Consider the following 14375-nt stretch of genomic DNA (forward strand, 5'->3'; position numbering starts at 1 on the left):
CGTTTTCTAACACTGTACAAATGTACACCATACACATCGTGCAATACAGGTGAGAACCTGGTCCAGCAATTAGACTAAAAATAAACATTGACGTCATACAACTTATCACAATGCACTGTGCCGTGTGTTTTGTGCCAACGTCACTGGCTGTACTTGTTGCATCAGCATCGCGCAACAGTATAATACGCACATCGCAAGCACTAGGGTGCTCAGAACATTGTAGACCCCCGGAGATCTGACAAAAGTGCGCTGAGCGTCACCCCCTATTTATAAATTAAAGGTATACACGTTGATCATTTACAAGATGGAGGTGTTCGGGTTTGATGTTACCGTCACGTTGATGCTGGTTGCAGGGCTGATCTCGATAGCTTTGGGGTGAGTTGAATTCAATCAAACTATCACCATCTTTGCTCTGTCATGTTATTTCTATAACCCCAAGGCCATGTCACTTCCATTCCGATTTCAACCGGCCAATAGACCTTTAAAATGTTTCCGTTTTCTGATCCAACTCATGAGGGGTATTACATAAATCTGCTATATTATAGCTATATTATTACAAATTCAAAATAAAGCAGATTAAGATGCCCGTCATTTACATGTACATTTATAAATAATTACATATTTATATTCTTTTTTAAACGAACTATTTTTACTTGTAAATGTACTTTTTCGGCCTGCTTTGCCGTCAGTGCAGTTAATAAATAAACCATAATAATAATTTGGATCAGGAAAAAACCGTTAATCAACTTCAAAGATATACAGTTGTAATGTCCCTCATAATAAAAAAAAAGAACATTAGTTTGTATTTACAACACATCGTTGTATAGTTATGGGTAAAACGATAAAACCAAAATGGATATTTTTGTATGTTTTTTAAATGTGTTACGAGTTATTTTTACCGCTCGAGGCTTTAAAACTTTGGCACGTTAACTTTATAGTCAGGTGCCCGGTCTAACGTGGAGGAATGTATGTCGCCTTTGAGCTGTGTGCCTCGTGTTTTAAACGTATGTTTGTGTTTGACCATTGCTTCATGTTTGACAGCACCTATGCAGCGACTTCTATGGGTGCGTTCGTTTAGCTTCCCTGGGTCAGCCCCGGTGTGTGGCGGTTTTGTTTTCCAGGACCAACGTGTGCAACTAATCACCCACGTTCGTCCTGGACAAAAAAACACCACACACCGGGGTCGACCCAGGGAAGCTAAACGAACGCATCCTATAATTCAGGTTCCACATCAAGCGTTTTTCAGATCAGTGAACCATGGGTGGACCCAATGCTTTAGAAAGGGTCAATGATTCTACCCTAATTTATTCCTCCATGATTCTACCATAGAGTAAGGACAGCCTTACTCTATGATACAAACATGGTTCCTGTGTAGTGCGCACTGTTTGTCCATAGCTTTATCGTCCTTGTTGTTTTATCATCCATTGGTACGTCGTCCCGTTATTGTGCATCATTACATCATAAATTAATATTCTTTATCCCCGATGCAAATTTAACATCTATTATATATCGTTGCGGTACCCGCTGCCAAAACATAGGATTCGAACTGCCTCTAGCTGCCGGACAACCTCGGTAGTCTAGTTGGTAAGACACTGCTCTAGAATTGCAAGGGTCGTGGGTTCGAATCCCACCCGAGTAACATGCCTGTGATATTTTTTCACAGGACTCGGGAAAGTACTGAGTATACAGTGCTAACACACATCGGTGTATGGGTAAAAACCAAAAATTAATATTCTTTATCCCCGATGCAAATTTAACATCTATTATATACATCATAAATACTCGTACAAACACAAAGTGAAGTAATTGTTTGCGATAGTCATGCTTGGCTGACTTATTTATTTACCTCCATGGGGAAACTATGTGTGTGCGTGCTAGCATGGAGGAAGAAGATAATGGTGAATGGTATAGCCATATACAAATTTGCTAGCAGGGTTCGTGGGTCAAGGTGGTGATTTTGTGTGGAAGGGGAGCGGGGTCACGTCAAGACCGCATGTTGTTTAATAGCGTTAATTATTTTTTTTAGTTTATTTCAGTTAGATATCTGGATTTGAAACTAAATCTGAAATCATGTAGTTTCTGCAAATCGCCTTGCTTGTTTAGATACTCGGTCATAAATCAATAGTAGTATTGTCTGTCTCCGAATGTTGGTCAATAATGCTTTATCTCAAAGTGATTGAGAGTGTTTTTTCAACCTTTGGTCCCTGGGTAATGTTAGACGGTGAACAAAAGCCATGAAGTTAAATTTATACCGGTATAAATGCTTTGTACCTTATTTTTGATCGTGTGTTGGGGCGTGTGTTTGTTTGTTTGTTTGTTTCGTTTGTCTGCTTGCTTGTTTTGTTGTTGTTGTCCATTGTTGCATTTTTTTCAGAGGGGAGGGGGGCGGGGGGCTTGGAGGGTGGTGGTGTGATGGTTGGGTCGTTTGGTTGGTGTGGGGAGGGTTTGTCAACTTTTACAGGGTATAACAAATGTACACCATTTTGGGTCACCAATATGAATTTTCGTGTGTTGCATGAAGTTCACTTTTTTGTTTAATGTTGATGTAATCGTTGTTCACTAATAGATATGATTGGTGGTGCCATCAGTACTTCCAGCGAAGAGGTATCGCTGTTGCTAGCGGTTACATACCTATCTTTGGAAACATTCTGGCGTGGCGTCATGTGAGTGTAATTAGTTCAGTTTCATATTATTTTACAAGTAAGTTTAGTGATTATATAGTCCAAAGGAAAAGTAAATTGTTTCCAATTTACGAGGTTAAAGATATAGGATTAGTAAAGATATAGCAATCTTGTGTAGTTTTATTAAACAAGCGCAATGATTGTGAAGATTATACTAGAATGATTTGTTGTATATAAATACTTCCTTCTTAAAGGGTGACATGTAGTCACTAATGAAGAGTGTTTATAAAAATAAAATAAAAACACTAACAAAGGGTGTTTCAGGTGCAGGAAATTGTGCATATTATTTTGTTGACTATTTTCTCCTGACACGAACAAGGGATTAATCCCAGGTTTTCATGTTTGTAATGTAATGGTTGATCACACACACACACACAACTTGCAACGATTTGGTCAGGTCTTACAATCGTGTAGAACACATTAGAGGTAAAAACATTACCTGAAATGTCAACAATTGATATGGTGCATATTAAATTTACCCCCCCCCCCTCTCTCCCTCTCACCGGTCTGACCCAGATCCCGGGTCGGGTTGTGAAGGCCTGACCTATTTGTTGGTCAGACTGACCCGAAATTTTTTTAAACAGTGTAATGTAAGTATGGATCACTGTAGGGCCAGTTTGACAAGCAATTATTATGCCCGAACTTCAAAGAGCTGCTTGAACAGAAAATCCTGCTTAACAATTGTCTGCTTACCAGAAATGATAAGGAGTCAAACAGTGTACATTTGACATGGTATTTTGACTGGTATCCCTGTTCTGGTAAGCATAATTTCATTATGACTAGCTAACTTGTGTGCCTATGAGCAGCTCTTTGAATTTGAGCCCTGGTCGTATTAACACATTTGAATTACGACCGACCTCCATACAAGCGCGCGATTGTACGTCTTCTTTACGTAAAATCGATCAAAAACGAGATCGAACAAAAGACCTGGAGATGTTCGCCCCTCATTATCGTATGAAGGCTTTAATTCACGGGGGGGGGGGGGGGGGTACACTACTTTACTTGTATGGGTCTGTTTACTTAAATGTTTAGTAAGATGTGGCCCTTGTCGTCGTTTTTGTCCGCGATTGTTAATGTTTGTTTGACGAGGTTATGTTTGAACACTTGGAGGGTTTAATTCACGGTGGGTTACACTACTTTAATTATATAGGTCTGTTTTAGATGTGTCCCTTGGCGTGAGTCATTTTTTCTACCCGATTTTTAATTGTGTTTGAGGATGTTATGTTTGAACACAATATCGGTGCTACAATTTCGAAATAGGTCCAGGCGTTTTACTTTTGGAGTTTAAACAAAGATTATCATTTGAACTGTACTTTCTTCAAACGGAAAACGTGCACATTAGGAAGTTGTGTTTCGTTGATGGGAGAGGGGAGGGCAATTGTTCTCGTCTGTTGCGATTAGTAAACGACTTTTATCGGATGTAGTAATGATTGACTGCGAGTTGATTAACAATTTCTCTCCAATACTTTATTTATCGAAACAGGGGATTCATGAGGTATTCACTGACTATGTTAAGAAACATGGAAAAGTCGTCGGGTATGTAAAAAAAAAATGATTTTTTTTTTTGTAAGACATGCATAAATAAAAATACAGTTTCCTTAAAGCTAGTGATGATTTATTATACCAGAACCAACGCTCCAAAATCCGGGTCACGTGAGCGTGATCCGTTTCTCGGTATAGTATTACCCAGAATCTGGATCAAATCCCATTTTTGCACCAGTTCCCGTGTTTATCTGACCCATGGGTCAGCCCCCTTTGGAGTATGGAATACTGGTCATTTCTGACCCTTGAGCTTAAAGGACAGTAGTTTGTTTGAGAAGAAAAAAAAAAGTCAAAAGCGACAATCATGTCCATTGCCAAATAAAAAGGTGATATACTAACTACAAGAGACAAAAACACAAAAATTATCCGATGGGATGGAACACAGTTCATGAGATTGTCAAGGGTTGGTTAAAAACCACCGATAAAATATATTTTTTAAACTTTGTAACAATTTTTTTTTTTTTTCAAATATAACAGCAGCAACAACAACGACACCAACTTGCATGTAAGATAATTTATGATGCAGGACTTCTAATAAACCCGACTTTTATCCACGTTATAGGATGTACGACTTCAGACGTCCGGTCCTAATCATCTCAGATGCACACATTCTTAAGAATGTGCTTGTCAAGAACTTCTCAAACTTCTACAACCGCAGAGTAAGCTTATTTGCTTTGTTTACATTTAAAACAATTATCTTTTTCTTTTAATTTTCATTTTCTTTTAAAGGGAAGGTACACGTTTGGTCCTTATACTCAAAAACCAAATATGAACTTAAAAACTGACTTGGTAACGAGCAGTGTAGAGCTGTTGGTAATAAAACAAATATTGTGGGAATAGCTAGAAGTATTTTATTCCCATTTGAAATCACACAAATTCGTCCAGCAACGGTGTTTTTTTCTTTCATCATTTTCTCAAAACTACGATGGGCCCAAATTTGCACAGGCTATGGTTATGATGGGATACACTAAGTGAGAACACATGGTCTTTGACAATAATCAAACGTGTTGAACGCATTTAATAATTCTTGCCTAAAACGAACTTTACAAATTTGTGTACCACACTTCGCAAACCGTTTGAGAATACTGGTCTTTGACAATTACCAAAGGTGTCCAGTGCCTTTAAAACCTTCAGACTAGGGTGCTAATAGGAAGACACCTGGTTTCCTTTGCGTCAATATCAACCTGCTGAGCTCAAACACTTTTTCGCTCTTCCCTACTTGTTGAAATTACCCTATCATTGATGATTTGCGAAGACTCAATGTCTTAAAGACACTGGACACTTTCGGTAAACAGTACTGTCCAAAGGCCCACACTTCGTGTATCACAACTGATATGAAAAATAACAAACATGTGAAAATGTAGGCTCAATCGGTCATCGGAGTCGGGAGAAAATAACGGGAAAACACACCCTTGTTTCCACACGTTTTGCCGTGTCATGACATGTGTTTAAAATAAATCCGTAATTCTCGACAACGAGAATTGATAATTGTTTTAATGTTTTCTCGAAAAGTAAGGCATTTCATGGAATAATATTTTAAGAGAAGTCTTTCACCATTACCTTCTGTAAACTGTGTAAGTTATTTGTAAGTGTACGTTGAATGGCTTTAAAGGAGATTACAGTTTCTGTCATTTCAACCTGACTGTTTTCTTTATTTTTAAAGATATTTCCCATAAACCCAAAGCCCCTAAGTCGCGGTTTGACCATGCTTGAAAATGAAGAGTGGAAGGAAGTTCGTAATGTCGTCACTCCGTCATTTAGTGCATCCAAGATGAGACTTGTAAGTGTGACTTTGTTTTAACAGGCTTTGTGTACCTTTTTTTAATTTGTACCAACAGCTTGAACGGATATGTCCACACGGAAAGAGTATTTTGCAATTGGAATAAACAATCTGAGAAAATGTACCGTCAGTAACGCGTTTCATTGCTACTGAAATAGTCTATATAATAATGTGACATTTGAAATTATATGACACAAAAATAAGTAAACAATTCAAGCAGTGAATTAAAAACTTAGGATACCAATATTTTGGAAGTTAATTTGAACTTGGAGTACTGTGAAACCTAAACTTATTGTATTTATTTTATTTATATTATTTTCATTATTCGGACAAAAACAAAACAAAACAATAACACAAGCACAGGCCGTCCAGGGAAGGGCAAAAGTAAAAATAACTGTCATAAAAAAAGATGCGCCTCCCAGACCTAGCTCATAAAAGCAAGTAAATACATGTACACACAAACAAAAAGTCCTTAATAAATGAATCTCCACTTTTTTACTCATGTTTTTAAATCCCTGACAATTACGAACTTCAAACAATATTGGATATGAGGACATCTCACTGTACTGCTCTTTAGTTGCAAAATGTAGGTTTGTGATTATTATTTGTGTCTCTATCTCAGTTTGTAAAAATAACTGATCAAGTTTCATAGTTGTACGAGGGCCAGTGTTTAAACTTTCGCTCCATAATTGTTTTGTCTTAAATATTTACCATGTCTTTCATGCTTTGTATAAACACCGAGGTTTTTCAGTACGATCTACACGGTACTTTCCGCAAAAACAGATATATTCGTTATCGGCGAGGCAAATTGAACTTCTATTATGTTTTGTTTTGTTGTTTTTTTTTCTTTTCTTTTTTAGATGTCAGTCACTATCAACGAAATTTGTGATACACTGGTGGCTAATATCGGCAAGTCCCAGGAAGACGGCAAAGTTGGGGACTATAGAAAGTAAGTGTTGCGCTTATAAGAAGTGAAAAGAAAAATGAATCTTGAATACTGAGTTGCTATACTCTCCTAAAAGCATTGCTGCTGTGCTAAAGAGGGTGTGTTGCCAACGTGCGCGCTGTGACTGTGCTGTCGACATGGTGCTCATCTGATAATGTTATTGTTAACTTGTCCTGAGTGAGATTGTGAGCTCCACCCGTCGTAAAGTTTGTGGTGTTTCTCTCCGGAAGCATTGCAGATCAGGTTGCAGTGACTGCATTCACTGGGCAGGTAGACTGTTCCATATAGAAAGGTTTGCGGTAACACCATGTAATGACTATCTCTAATGAATTGGGGTAGTTCTGGAAAGAACCGTTGGTTTCAACTCGACGTTTCGATCAGTATGCTCTGGAAAAAAAAAAAGAAAAAAAAAAAAAAGACTGTTCCAATTGTCGGAGTTGACCCACAGTGGTATTGCAAGCGGCGGTAAAAAATGTGTGTTTGTTTCAATTTGATAATGGCACTGAATCTGAGTATGACAACTCGTCACTATCTCTGACCCGATATCTAGTCTGCCTGACCCAGATACAGGGTCAATCTCACCTTAATCGATGTCAAGTTTGACTCGGAACTTTTAGGGTGCGCGGCGTTAAATTATTCAAATGAAATTCAAAGTCTGTATTGCATGTCTAAGAGGCATTTGACACTTTTGGTGATTACTCAAGATAATTGTTAGCATACAATCTCACTTGGTAACGAGCGATAGAGAGCAGGACTGCTTTTGATGGTAAAACAAAACACGTTGTGAGAAACGGTTCCCTCAACGTAGCTTTTGAGGAAGAGGTCATAGCTCAAAATGTCAAAATGATTCGGGCCTGCATGAAGCCTTTTACTCATCTAACAGAAAAGCTCAACACAATTTGGAAACGAGTATGTTTTTTCTTTATTGTTATATTGCAACTTCGATGACTTATTGAGTCGAAATGTTCACAATATTGTGATTGTATGCACGTTGGGATACACCAAGTGTGTATACTGGTGAAAACAGTACTACGAATGGTGTCCAGTGCCTTAAATGAACACTCGTCATTCCACACCCTTTCTTCTGGCAATTAACAAAGTCATGTGTTGTTCTTACATAATACTAGGCTGTACGGTGCTTTTACAATGGACGCCATCGCTAGGTGTGGATTCGGTTTGAACGTAGACGCTCAGCAGAATCAAGACGACCCGTTTGTGAAGCACGCAAAGAAAGCGTTTGATTTCAGCCTGTTCAATCCGGCATTCATGATTGCCTGTGAGTATTATACTGCTCGTAGTTCTATAATATCATTATTCCCACTTCTTTTAAACATCCTTATGGAAAATTTAACTCTCAGCCGTAACCCGGTTTATATACGTACGGCAAATACGACATTTTGTACGATTTTTGACGACCAGATTTGGTAACGAGTAACTCACATTATTTGATATGTGTTGAACTCACGCGAAACATTCGCAGTGGTGAAAACAGGGTTATGGTGTCGAATTCTTATATCGCATTTGCATACGCATGAATTCAACCAACTGCATTAACTAGAAGTTTTAAATGGGCAAAGGTGGGAAAACATAGTGAACAAAGTTCGGGAAAAAAATAATTGTTGAACGAATACATTTTTCGTTCGAACGAACACTATTATTGTTCTTCTCAAACAAAAATGTTGTTCCGGTCTTTATTTTCTCTCTCGCCTTTGAGAAGCTCCTTACACATCTCCTTCAAACCCTTCTCGGAAGTCCTCACTGGACCAATCATAACACAGATGAGCAACTAACGTCACAGCACGCTATGTTAATGGAATCACTGTATCCAGTGGAAGACCAGTGACTCTCTTTATCTAAATACAGGGGACCAGTCTACTCTGAATCCGGTGTCGTTTCAAAAGAGGGCGCTATCAGAAGTAGTTTGTACGCAGTTCGTTGTATGATGGGGCGGACAGAATCTCCTGCCACCACACACCGGCTGAACTTCATAAACCAACCCTTGGAGCTATGGCAGTGAAGGAAATACATTTTTTCAACAAACTTTTGTTCAACAAACTCTTGAAACCGCGCTCATTTTAATGTAATGGTACATCTTTGTTTTGTTATTTCAGCTGCCTTCCCATCCACGGGGCCGCTACTGACTTATTTCAATTTCGGTACCTTCGATGTAGAAAGTGTGAAATTTTTTACTGGCGTGACTGACGCCGCTTGTAAATTGCGCAAGGAGGAAAACGCTGGCGCCTCAAAGGTAAAACTGATTTGGAATTGTAACTTGAAGTTAGTGAATTTTGTAGAATATACTCCTCTACATTCCAGGGTCAGAACTATCAAAGGGGTCCAGCCGCCGATTGCACACACCTTTTTTATACTTAATCTTGGACTAATCTTATGACTTAGGACGAGTTCAGTTCCGTTATCGTAGACGTCATGACGCATTGGACGGGTTTCCTCGTCCTTACTCAAGATAGGATTAATCATAGATTATCTTAGCTCTTATAAGAGTGAACTTACCCTCAAAATAATATGTATTCTTTTGAGCAATAGTGAGCAACTTCTTTTGTGTTTTCAATGGAAAATTTTCGCAGTTGCCAGTTGCGTCTTCTGTGCAATTAACTATAACAATTCGTGATGTGTATGTGAATAAAGAACATAGATATGCTCCAGTTGATGATGAATGCGCACACCGATGCCGAGCATGAAGACAAGGGTACGGGCAAACGTCAACCTCTGTCAACTGATGACGTCACGGCACAGGTAATTTACATAATTCGCTTTTCGCTAGAGATAGTTGCCTAAATAATAAAGCACTCCACATAGTGTACACTCACAATGGAAAGTTACGTAATTATATCTCCGTAGTCATACCATTTTAGGAGAATTCTGTTTAAAGACAATGGACACTTTTGGCTATTGTCAAAGACCAGTCTTCTCACTTAGTGTATCTAAACATATGCATAAAATAACAAACCTTTGAAAATTGGAGCTCAATTGGTCGTCGAAGTTGCGAGATAAGAATGAAGTAAAAAACACCCTTGTCACACGAAGTTGTGTGCTTTCAGATGCTTGATTTCGAGACCTCAAATTCTAAACTTGAGGTCTCGAAATCAATTTCATGGAAAATGTTTTTGTTTTGTTTTGTGGAATAGGCTCCCTTATACATTATCAGAAACGGCAGTTCAGTTATCTCATTTAAACCACTCATTTAAGCTAAAACAAATTTCCAGCAGGCTTTATAACCATTCAATCGTGCCCTAATCGACTTAGGAACAAACTTTATTTTGGCGCTCTTTAAAAAACTTTTGATTGATGGACTGATTGATTGATTGGTATGGGAGACTTTCCAATGCTAGGTGGCAGCAGACTTATCCGGTAAATTTCCATAGATATTATCGTAAATACTCGGTACGCGCACAATAGACGTAGAATGGGGTGCATGCTGGTCTAGCTAGCTATCAAATTTGATCACTAGCTAGACCAGCTGCACCTCATTCGACGGTTTGCGCTTGCGCAATGGTGATTGCGAAAAGGTCTATTGTAATACGTAGTTCTGACCATGCGCTCAATTCTAAGAACAATGACTTTACCCGGTATTTGTCTGCTGCCACCTATCGTCCCAGAAAGTATCCTAATAGCAAATAGTAATATAAGTTGTAATACTTCCAGGCTATCTTATTCTTCCTGGCCGGGTATGAGACAACCAACACCCTGCTGTGCTTCGCATCATATCTGCTCGCTACCAACCAAGACATTCAGGAGAAAATTCTGGCCGAGATCGACAGCCACACTCCCACTAGGGACAACCTTGGCTATGACGTCATATCAAAGATGGAATACCTCGACATGGTGGTGAGCGAAACACTGCGCATGTACCCGCCAGCAAACATGTAAGATAGTTACACTCAAAAATAAATAGAGTTTGAGATTTCTTAAAGGCAGTGGACACTATTGGTAATTGTCAAAGAATAGCCTTCACAGTTGGTGTAACTCAACATATGCATAACATGACAAACCTGTAAAAAATTTAGCTCAATCGGTCATCGAACTTGCGAGATAATAATGAAAGAAAAAAAACACCCTTGTCACACAAAGTTGTGTACGTTTAGATGGTTGGTTTCGAGACCTCAAGTTTTAAACCTGAGGTCTCGAAATCAAATTCGTGGAAAATTTCTTCTTTCTCGAAAACTATGGCACTTCAGAGGGAGCCGTTTCTCACAATGTTTTATACCATCAACCTCTCCCCATTACTTGTCACCAAGAAAAGTTTTATGCTAATAAATATTTTGAGTAATTACCAATAGTGTCCACTGCCTTTAAGATGCTTTTTTTTTTTTTTTTTTTTTTTAAGATTGCTGTTTTGGTTTGCATTTTAATAACATATTCGTGAAAAAGAAGTTTCAAATTGTTGTTCTATTACATTCAATTCGATTCTAATTTTATGAAATCAAACAAAATTATGATATACCTGGCAAACCAGTTTATGGAAAGAAATCTTTTACTGGGAGATAATGACTCTCAAAAATAATGACCTACCATTTTCGTTATAGATTTGATCGCATGTGTAACGAGACCATAACCTATGAAGGACTGACTATCGAGAAGGGGTTGAATGTGTTCGTCAGTCTATGGACTCTTCACTATGATGAAGAGTATTGGACAAACCCAACCAAATTCGATCCAGAAAGGTAAACAGTTTATTTAATCAAGGTCAAGAGTGACCATGGGTAGATTTCGCAAGGAGATTAATAGGACTAGTTCTATGTTATTACAAGCCTTATTAAAGGCTGCAGTCCTAAACGTTAGGACCAAAACTGTTCTCAATTTATGTTTCTGTAAAATCCACCCGAGTGTATTTAGGTTAAACTCAACAAAGCATACCTTATTTATCTAAACAAGTTTAAGTGTTCAGCTCAAGATGTTCACGTTAATCTGTTCAAACTTTTGGTTCAACAGTCAACTTTATTGAAACCCTTCACGCAAACACGATCATGATGTGGAACCAGTCAATCCTGCCTCTTCTCACACCATATCTGGCGTTGCTGGTTTTAGAACAAAAAGCCAGTCAAACAGCTTTATCACACACTAACAACCTCTCTTCGGAACTCCTCTAATGCATATTTTCCTCCGTTTTACAATCTCGACCGTTTTGAGAGCAATACAACTTCCTATGGTTCTAGCTTCCCGGAGTAAATTTCATACTAACTGTCTTGTCGTCGTATTCTCTTGTGAGTTGCTGTTTTAAGCGAGGGTGCATAAACAACAATCAAGCTATAGAATGACGATGATGCTCTCATTCGAGGGGTTCACTTGTTTTTGCAAACAAAAATAACAAGTTACTTACTTAAATAATGCTGTCGGTATGCTGGTCTCAGACCGGTTGGGCAGTGGGTGGTTTTAGTGGAGGCAGAGTTCCCAAGTCGGGGATTGTGTGCTTTGAAAACGGTATACATGTACACCAACATCATGCAAAACAAAATGAAAACAAAACTTCACGACACCTATTTTCACCCCAAATTCAATTTCTACCTCATGCCGTTTTCTTGCTTATTTACCCACCAGGTTCAGTGCTGAGAATAAGGACTCCATCATTCCATGCTCCTACATGCCATTTGGCTTCGGACCCCGTAATTGCATTGGAATGCGCTTCGCTTTGTTGGAAGCCAAGATGGCGCTGGTGCGCGTGATGCAGCAGTATCGCTTTGATGTCTGCGCAGAGACAGAGGTAAATTATTGTTTGAAGGCACTGGTCATTATTGGTAATACTCAAACTAGTTGTTAGCTTAAATACTTACTTGTTAACAATCATTGGAGAGCTGTTTGTAGTGCAAAACATTGTGAAAAACGACTCCCTCTGGAGTTTGTAGTTTTTAAGAAATTACTTCTTTCTCGAAAACTAAGTCACTTCAGAGAGAGCCGTTTCTCAATATGTTTTTAATTACCAACCTCTTCATATTTACTCATTACCAAGTAAGTTGTTTGCTAATAATTATTTTGAGTAATAAACCAACAGTGTCCACTGCCTTTAAGTGCCTTGCTCAATGACACATTAAGAATGGTGGTGATTCGAACCTACACTCCAATGATCCAGCCACTCGAGTCGGATGCTTTAATTTGCTTGGCCATGACACACTGTAAAACATAATATTAATTTGTTTAACTCCTCAATATTAACCAATAAATCTATGCTTGTTTATCTTAAACAGATTCCACCCACTCTCGGTAAAATGGGATTCCTGGCTCCGAAGAAACTCAATCTTCGTTGCTCACCAAGGAAGTAAGTAGGATCTTCTGAGGAGCTTGAAGAAATAGAGCTGCTAAGCACAAACATATGCTCAGCATAAAATGGTTGCCTAGATAAAAACAGGATAACCCGACCGATGTTCTACGTGATTTTCAGGATGAGCAAACAACAGCTGAATACCAATAACATACAATATGCAACAAATGCAAATTTGTGTGGTAATCATGTTATAATCAAGGGAGAAGTTCCATGCTTAGCAAATTATCGTGCTTAGCAGCTCTATGAAATAAGCCCAGATCGATCCTTTAAAAGGAATGTGTGCCTTTATTTTTTTTTTGAATAAAACAAACCTTTGGAAACTCAATTTCAATATGTGATAGTGTTTTTTAGTTATCACCGATAATCTGGAGTGGTGTGTTTACACAAAGAAAAATCCGAAATTTGATTACACAATCTAAGAAACGTTTCTGGCAATATCGTTTTGTAATTAACATGGTTGCTTTGTTTTATTCTGATGTTTTTTTTAACCAGATTACTAACTTATTTTGGTTTCAGCCATGTGTAAGCACTGGACATATACCGAGCCCAGTAAACAAACGAATCACAGGCGTTATATTACTCTGGATTCGAACCCAAGACCCATATTTCGCATTACTTCGAAGTTTAATGGTTCTACAAATTCTATTGTACAATGGTTAATTACTCAATTTATAATGTTTTGATACTTTACTTTTTAAACTTTAGCAGTCGAGTTGTACAAACTTATTCAATTATTATTTTTATCAAAATTTGATATAACGTACTAATTATAAATATTTCAGTTTGATGTATCAACATTCTAACTTTTATTGGGTTGGTCTTTAAAAGTCACACAAAATCATCAACATGTTTTATGTTTTACTAAAGTTGTTAACGATAGACTTTCCTCCATTTTATATTGATGTTTCTTAAGTTTAGGTTATTTTTTGTTGTCTAACTAAAACATTGACATAAAAGCAACAACAAACTACTTAGTAACAATAGTCATTTTAAACTGGACACTATTGAAAGTTGTCAAAGACCAGTCTCCTCATTTGGTGTATCTCGTGATATGCATTAATAGCAAACCTGTGAAAGATTGAGCTCAATTGGTCGTCGAATTTGCGAGACAATAATGAAATAAAGAAAAACACCCTTGTCACACGAAGT

The 14375-nt window shown here is 38.0% G+C and overlaps 1 protein-coding gene across 1 annotated transcript; it reads left to right on the forward strand.

Moving 5' to 3' along the window:
- Positions 1-191: 191 nt before the first annotated feature.
- Positions 192-14293, forward strand: LOC117289265 (cytochrome P450 3A9-like). The gene is made up of 13 exons (XM_033770306.1): positions 192-375; positions 2567-2663; positions 4165-4217; positions 4786-4882; positions 5887-6003; positions 6864-6952; positions 8077-8225; positions 9061-9197; positions 9596-9703; positions 10613-10833; positions 11494-11631; positions 12506-12668; positions 13150-14293. The coding sequence occupies exons 1-13, from the start codon at positions 305-307 to the stop codon at positions 13222-13224; spliced, it is 1515 nt and encodes a 504-aa protein (XP_033626197.1). The 5' UTR covers positions 192-304; the 3' UTR covers positions 13225-14293.
- The last annotated feature ends 82 nt before the right edge of the window (positions 14294-14375 follow it).

This window comes from Asterias rubens, chromosome 4, assembly GCF_902459465.1.
Source record: "Asterias rubens chromosome 4, eAstRub1.3, whole genome shotgun sequence".
In the NCBI taxonomy this organism is placed as follows: Eukaryota; Metazoa; Echinodermata; class Asteroidea; order Forcipulatida; family Asteriidae; genus Asterias; species Asterias rubens.

What these genes read in the sequence shown, in the direction of transcription:
- LOC117289265 (XM_033770306.1), top strand. Translation starts at nt 305, where the DNA reads ATGGAGGTGTTCGGGTTTGATGTTACCGTCACGTTGATGCTGGTTGCA. An exon ending in CTGATCTCGATAGCTTTGGG is followed by an intron (nt 376 to 2,566) that starts GTGAGTTGAATT and finishes GTTCACTAATAG; the next exon opens with ATATGATTGGTGGTGCCATC. An exon ending in ACATTCTGGCGTGGCGTCAT is followed by an intron (nt 2,664 to 4,164) that starts GTGAGTGTAATT and finishes TTATCGAAACAG; the next exon opens with GGGATTCATGAGGTATTCAC.